General features: G+C 40.4%; 1 protein-coding gene across 1 annotated transcript; it reads right to left on the bottom strand.

Moving 5' to 3' along the window:
- Positions 1–5,057: 5,057 nt before the first annotated feature.
- On the bottom strand, positions 5,058–6,960 carry J3458_009543 (uncharacterized protein; the record flags this gene model as incomplete). The annotated part of the gene is made up of 4 exons (XM_007817521.2): positions 5,058–6,162; positions 6,223–6,500; positions 6,570–6,649; positions 6,712–6,960. The coding sequence occupies 4 exons, from the start codon at positions 6,958–6,960 to the stop codon at positions 5,114–5,116; spliced, it is 1,656 nt and encodes a 551-aa protein (XP_007815712.1). The 3' UTR covers positions 5,058–5,113.
- Positions 6,961–8,192: the final 1,232 nt, after the last annotated feature.

The raw sequence follows: 8,192 nt of genomic DNA, 5'->3' as shown, positions 1-8,192 counted from the left end.
TAATAGACTTTATCGTTAAACTATTAAAGTTAAAAGAACCTATAATAAGAGTAACTTATAATAGTATTTTAGTTATTATAAATAAACTTATAAAATACGCCTACTACATTTTATATAAGAAATTAAGTAATACTAAGAACTTAACGTATATATTCTTTAAAATAGTTATTATATAACATAAATTACTAATAAAGCTTATATTAAATCGTAATAAATTATTTACCTTAAACTTTTAAAAATACCTTATAGAAACTATAAAGATTAAATAAAGCTTATTAATAATATTCCACCTATAATTAGATAGATAAATAGAAATCTTAAACTAAATACTCGAATAATATCTATAAAGCTATATTAACTACTAATAGAATAATTAGGTAGAATAGCTACTACTAGTATAATAAGCTTATAATAGCTCTAAGATTAATAATATAAAGATATTACCATTTAAGGTAAACTATAGATTTAACCCTATTATTAAGATACACGTAACACGAAATGTAAACGTATTAGTAGCTATAACGTATATAGTAATAATAATAGAAATTTAGAAATACTTGTAATAAAAATGAATATTTTTATAGAACTAAATAAAATACTACGCGAATAAAAAGAGATTACTAGCGTTAATCCTAGAGAAGAGATATAAAGTATACCTTATTCGTAAAAATATTAAAATTAAATAACCTAATAATAAACTTAATTAAAAGAAGATTAAATTATTTCTTATTAAACGGAAAATCTTAAATATTAACTATAAACTACTCTTATTAAATAAAATAAGAATCTATCTTATATTTTATATATTACTATTAAAGAAAGCATTAAATAAATTTATAATTATTATAAATATTATAATAAAAGATACTAATAAATATAAAGTTAAATGAATACTTAAAGTATAGGGAGATATAAAGAATTATTATTATCTTATTAAATAAAAGAGATATTTAAACTTTAAAAACACCTAAAAACTAGCTAAAAATCTTATAAATTACTTAACGTTACTTAAATAGTTTTATTTCTAAGAAACGCATTTTAATTAATCTCTTAAGTATTATTTAATAACTTAATATTAAATTTGGTATTTAAGAAATAAACTAAAGTAGAATTTAGATTCTTAGAAGGAGTAAGAAGAACTCTTATAGCCTTTTAAAGCTATTTTACTTTCTTACGTTTTACACGTTTTAACTCTTTAACGTTATTAATACTACGCGTAATTACACGTATTATTTTCTTAAACTATAATTTCTTTTATTTTCGTAAGTAACGTACCTTAACGCTCGCCTTTTTAAGTTCTTTCTTAGTAGCTTTTAACTTAAACTTAGCTTTCTAGTATTAGGTACTAATATAACGTAACTACTATAGGGTAAGAGAATTTATATTATAGTAAAACCTATTTAAATAAATACACTTATAATAACGGGATAAGTTTACGTTAAACGCCTTATAATTTTAAAGGCCTTAATCTTAGTAAAAGAAACAAGTAAGTATATTAACTAAATTCCTAATTATTAACTTAAGAAGAGCGTTTCGCTCGTTTATCTTATAAGAAGGTTTATAGAATTAAACGAAAGGTCTTAAGATACGATTAGCTAATATAATAATATACGAGAAGAATAAAAAAGGGAAAATTACCTAAGCCCCTAGCTAGCCTATTTTAATAGCCTTAAGGATAAGACTAATAAAGGAGGGGTATTATATTATAAATATTACTATACGAGACGCGGGAAGCTAGGCTATACTAGTAAGGGTAAGTATAGCTGCTAACTAATAAGGATATTAAGTTACGTAATAGCTTATTAGATTATATAAATAATCTAATAAGACGGGATTATTAGAATTATTAGGCGATCTAAATAATTTGGGTCTATAATAAAGAGATAAACGGATACTTAAGGAGGAGGTATTCCTATAATTAAATAGTTTAGATCTCTATTAATTAATTTAAGTAATAGTCTTACTATTAAGAGTTATACTCTTAACGGCCTTATTATAATACTACTTAAAAAGCTACTCTATAGCATTTAACCTAACTTACTTTCTAAGAAACAGACCTACTATGCCTTAAAACCTAAGCCACCGTTACAGGTAAGTATAGCTGTTAACTAATAAGGATATTAGGTTACGTAATAGCTTATTAAATTATATAAATAATCTAATAAGACGGGATTATTAGGATTATTAGGCAATTTAAATGATCTAGGACTATAATAAAGAGATAAACGAGTACTTAAGGAGAGGGTATTCCTATAATTAAGTAGTCTAGATCTCTATTAATTAATCTAAGTAATAGTCTTATTATTAAGAGTTATACTCTTAATAGCCTTATTATAATACTACTTAAAAAGCTACTTTATAGCATTTAACCTGACTTACTTCCTAAGAAATAGACCTACTATACCTTAGAACCTAAGCCACCGTTACACTATACTATAAAAACTATAAAATATAGTTTTTAAAGTTTTAAGCTTATAATAGTATATAAGAACCCACTTTTTTTAATATTAGCTTATAATATAGAATTTATATTAGTCATCTATAAGACTTATAATTCTATAAGTATTTTATTAGATTTAATATAATTTTTTATATTTGAAACTATAAAAACTATAAAACTACAAAACTACACTACAGTTAATGCTCTGGCTGTAAGGCTTTGGTCGACATGACGAATCACATCCAGGCTTCCGGTAGTCACCAACCTGCGAAATGAGTTATAAGGTTTAAGCGAGGATATCCTATTAATTTTCTCAGTGCTTAATTAGCCACAGAATTTCGGACAGCAGGTTTCGGACAGCAGACGACGTTAAGACAGCTGGAGGCTACTAGCCGTTCCCGTGGGCTACACATACTGTGGCGCTTGAGGGTTATGTCGTGCCAGACAGCTGCACCCCGATAGCCTGGCCATGGCCATCCCACAGAAGTGGCCAGCCACGTGCGGACAGATACCCTCAAGCTACTGTATGATAATTTGGGGCATTAGTTATATTGATGGGTCTTCTTCTCTATTATTTCTGCCTAAAGTATCCCTAGTAATATTACCTCTTATTTATTTATGTAACGTAATTAAGTTTACTTTTCTTTTTAATAAATTAAAAGAGAGAAAAATTAATATTAACCTTAATATTATTTTAAGCTTTCTTTTAAAATCTATTATATATTACTTTTTTTAAGCTTTATTTATTTTAAATTTTAATTAATTAAATTTTAATAATTAAACCTTAATAGCTTTAATTTTTTTAATTATAAAATAAATTATTTTAAGTTATTTATATAAACTTTTTATATTAAATCTCTTTTTATTAATTTAATTTTATAAGATATTAAAAATATTATTATAATTACTTATAAAAGATTTTCTTAAGTTTTATAAAACTTTTCTTTTAATTTATTCTTTTTATTTAATTTCTCTTAAATTAAATTATTTACGTAAAATAATCGCTTACTAGTAGTTCGCGACGCTTTCTAGTAGTTGCGATGGAATCGGACTGCGAAAAAATGAGGAATCTTGGCAGCGAAAACCCTTTTGAACTTAAGCTCCTCCACCTTAATAACGTATGCAAAACTTCCGCTGGAGGCATAAAAATCTTCCGTCCGCTTATATACCCTGCCCCCCCCCCCCAATGCCCAGTCTTATATCCGGGGTTTCAGCCGTAAGATAGCGTTCGGGCGGCCTTGGTATAGCACGCATGTAGTCATGATGAAACCTCTTGGCACCTCCTTGAATCGTCTCATTTCCTCTAGAGACAACCGAGGGCGCCAAGCCGGTATTATAAGATGCCCAAGCTCGATTCTCACCCGTTCGGTAATGACTGTGTGTTCTCCAGTAGCCAGTTCTACTAGACGGTTCCCATGCCAAACTCTAATCGGGTTCCTCAACAAGTTGTTCACCCGGAGATGGCAGTGGTCATCTGGGCTAATATCAATTCGCAGATGCTCTCTACTGACACCACCCTGATTATCCACGGCAGTTCGAAAATCGCAACTGTCGGCGGGGCTAGAGCCCATCACCCAGCCACGTGAGGAATGGATATTTTCTTCGGATAGGAAGGAATAGCATCGTCCTGTCAAGTTGGATGACTGCCCGCCCTTCCAGCTTACCCCCGGGCCGCCTTCCGTGCTTGGTGGCTTGAACTTGTAACTCTGGTTATTTCGGAGGCCGAGGACATCAGCGTCAGGCACATCATCATCACTGGGTATCTCTTTGGCCGATTTAACTTGCAATATAAGTACATATTTGGACAAGTCCATGCTTGAAAAGGTTGACAGAATGGTGCAATAAAGGCGGTGCGGCGTAGCTAGAGTAGTTGGACGGCAGAATGTTGAACACAATGTGCCCACGAACCATCAGAGGTGGTATTTGCGCGGCGTCGGTATTGGCTGGCCTTGCTCCCGACTATCCCTCTCCTTTTCCCAGGACTCTTCGTCTGTAATTGATTCTCTTTGTCGACGAAACTGCTGCGAGCACTGTCCCTGCTCTTCTGAAAGACGCCTAAGCTTGATACTCATGCTCCTAGAGTCGGCAACGCCATTAGTAGTATGCCTGTCGCGCAAATTGGCGCGGAATGCCTCCAAGAAGCACTGAGCGGCGAAGTTGGCATCTCTTTGCCAGTATTTGGAAGCGGCGATGCCAAGGCGAATGACGTCGACTTTGTCGTCTTCAATTTTGCGTGCAGCAATTCGCATTCCAACTTGTACGAATGTTTCCCGTCGGATCGGAAGATTGCGTCAGGCGTTGCTCCCGGTCGACATCCCATTGTCGCTTGTTCACGTTCCAGCTTGCTGATAATGTCGTCTACATCTTCAGACGGTGAGTGGTATAGGGGGGTGCTCATTGTCTTTTGATGCGTAGAGCTATGCACTGCCGAAGGTTACTCTGATAAAATGTAATAACTCTTCTAGCCCTAGTCGTGAGCACAATGCCTAGGTACAGGGTGGGTGTGTATTGTGTACTTTGTAGGTACTAGGGCACTTCACACATGATGCAAACGATGCAGAACCTCATAGACTTGCAATCTTTATTCATCAACGCTAAATCATAAATATCCATCGCCGCCAGGCTGATCCAATACACCTCCCTTCAAAACATTATTAAGCGGTAGTTGAGCGCCTATGCATCGTCCCCATCCAGTCCTTGCAAGTGTCCATCCCCTTGTCGTACCATGACGGCCTTCTTCAGGGCAGCACGGGGTGGAAACTTGGCATTGAAGACGTCGTCCATCTCCTCGAGGGTGCGGCCACGAGTCTCAACACCAAAGACGAACCATACGACACCATAGATCAGGTTCAGGCCTACAAAGATGAGGTAGTACCTCCAGTCGATCGAGTCCAGAGCAATAGCTGTAACATAAGTATTGTACAAGTTGGCGCAGTTGGACAGAATGACGTGAATTCCCATTCCCTTGGCACGAGTAGGCGTAGCCAAAACTTCGGCACAGTACGTGGCGGTAAGCGGAGTGTAGACAAATGAATAGGCGCATCCGAAAAGGAAGACGAAGGCAACACCACCATTGGAGAGCGCTGGGCTGACAGTCTTGGTCTTGTCCTCAAAGTGGCTCGAGAATCCCGTCACGCCGCCGAAAAGACCTGCCAGAACAATACTGCCAACCCACAGTTTGGTTCGCCTGCCAATGCCATCATTGGTTGCCGAACCAGCAACGGCGCCAGCACAAGAAACAATCGAGTTCATAAAGGTAAGCAGCAGTCGCTTTTCGGTTGTCTGGATACCGAGAAGCTTGTACATGGAGGGCAGGTAGTACGTCAAAACCGAGTTACCCGCCATCTGAGCAAAGATGGACATGAAGGCCATCATGGCAAATCGCCAACGGGCGTTATGCGTGTCGACAAGAGCCCAGTAGTTCCACACGCTGGAAGCCGCCTGCAGCTCGATGTTCTGCTCGAATTCTTGAATCTCAAGTTTGACCATGGGATGTTCCATGTCACCATCACCGTGATATTTGGCTAAAACGGAAGCGGCTTTTTCCTTCCTGCCCTTCATGGTGAGCCACCGGGGAGATTCGGGAACGAGGCAAGCTCCAACGAAGATGAAGGCGGGCGGGATCAGCTGAAGACCCAGGGGCAACCGAAAAGCGAGCTCGCTGTCGTTTTTGGCAGAGGCATATGCTACGCCGGTGGCCAATATGGATCCAGTGTAGAAGACTAAAACGAGGCGTCAGCTAAAGGAGTAGACAGTGGGCATTTCCAGGGGTTGGTCCATACAAGTGTTATAATAACCGACAACACGGGCTCGCCATTGGGGAGGGGCGAGCTCGAGGGCGTAAGTGGGAGCGGAGGACGTCCCGATAGAAACACCGAATCCGAGGATAAACCGTCCACCGAGGAGGTGGGAATCGTTCTGGGCAGCAGTCTGGATGGCAGCTCCAATCATGATCAGAACAGATCCAGTCATCATGCCCGCTCGACGGCCAAAGTGGTCGCAGATGGGACCGGTGAATAGAGATCCAATCATGTTCCCAACAGTGTAGATCATGAAGATGCTGGTTTGGAATCAGCAATTTGGAAGGGGGCCATGGCCATTTACGTGGGCCAGGAACGGTAATACGAACATGCCGGTGGTAGACCCAAGCTCGGTGTGGTGAAAGTAGTCCTTGTACTGATCCATAGCATTGATGGAACTGAAAATGGACTAGATGACGTGTTATAAAATAAACAAAGGCATGATTTTGGGGTCATTGAGCTTGAACATACGCCGTCGAAACCAGAGGCGGTTGCGTTGAGTGCGGCAACCAGCAAAATCAAGTAGAGCTGCAGACTGGTCTTGGACCAAGGGTTCAAAGGCGCAGCCGTGACAGTTTCGTAGAAGTGAGCATCGCCCTGGATCTGGGTGATTTCACCATGGTCGCCTTTCTCTATGGCAGGATCGATGTCTGGGTCGCCGTGGATGGATCCGTGGTCGGTCGTGGCCGTGGGCTGTGAACTTGGTTTTTCCAAGCCCATTTTGGGGATTGCTGCGTTGGTGGTTGACGGACCGGATGAAAGCCTCGTTTTAGTATCTTTACCATGTCCAAAAACACAATGGGAACGGTGGTTTATCTATCTCGTCGACTGGTCGTGGCTCCTCGGCCTCTGGTTCCGCATTCCCCAGGTTCTTGGGCCCAGCAGGCTGGGGTGACCGGCCGGGAATTGCAAGTTTCCATATCTACAGAGAACCCCTCCCCCAACTTGACCCTCAAGGTGTGCAAGCCATGGTTTGAAAACGCTAGGGAGTGGTCAGTCTCTCAGTGCCTGGGTGGTGGAAGCATGCGGTTGGACAACCAGGCTGTGACATCTCTTCTTCAGACCAGACATCTGGGTTCTCTTGACAGGCTCAGACAAAATTAAAAACTGGAGTACCCAAGACTATCGACTGGCGTCAAAGGCTCACGAGGTCGTCCGGTTGGTTCGCGCCTGCCGTTTCACTGCTGATGCTGAATCCAGGTAAGTTACTCCGTAGCTCCTTCCAATCCTGGCTCTGCAACAGCGAGGAAGTTGACCCCCACCGTGGCTCCCCTTGCCACCAGTTGACGTCTGGTGGTCTCGAGGACCTCCGCGCTGCACTCTAGACATGATGCCATCGAAATCGAATTCAGAAAATCCCACCGACATCTTCAGGGGCCTGCGTTCGTTGCGCTCAACTTCCACAAGAAAAACTACGAACACGGTGTGGGCGACAATCGCGGCACATCGACAGTTCCCTTCATTGTTGCCGCCAAGTACGCCACGCCCGCTTCAAGGTTACAGTCGACTCAACATCTCCCCACTGGCAACCCACATTCAAAGACCTGGGCCAGAAGAATTGAGCCCGTGTGGGATTCGATATCGATTTACAATTCGTACCAAGCTAACCGTTGCTCAGACATCGCATTTCTGCACGACGCCTCACTACACCCAACTTGACGAATCTCTACTGCAAACACAGCTCAAGCTTCCATGCTGCCGGCTCATCTCCGCGTTAGGATATCGGGATACCGTACGGAGTACCCCAATCTCTGGACAGGGAACTCTCTGGTGATAGGTAGCGCATCCTACCACCCAAAAATAGACCAACAGCTCTTCCCCACAGATTGCAGGGCCATTCTACCCCTTGCGTATACTTCAATTGATGCGAGCAGCCTGCGCCAGCTACGCGACGCCGACGGTTGACCGGAGCTATCTCCGCGTTCACGCATGATAACTACGTTCCCCCCACA

The sequence above is a fragment of the Metarhizium acridum genome (genome assembly GCF_019434415.1).
Source record: "Metarhizium acridum strain ARSEF 324 chromosome Unknown scaffold_141, whole genome shotgun sequence".
NCBI lineage: Eukaryota > Fungi > Ascomycota > Sordariomycetes > Hypocreales > Clavicipitaceae > Metarhizium > Metarhizium acridum.
Note: the sequence above shows the minus strand (reverse complement) of the source record. Positions and strands in the feature narration are given on the sequence as shown.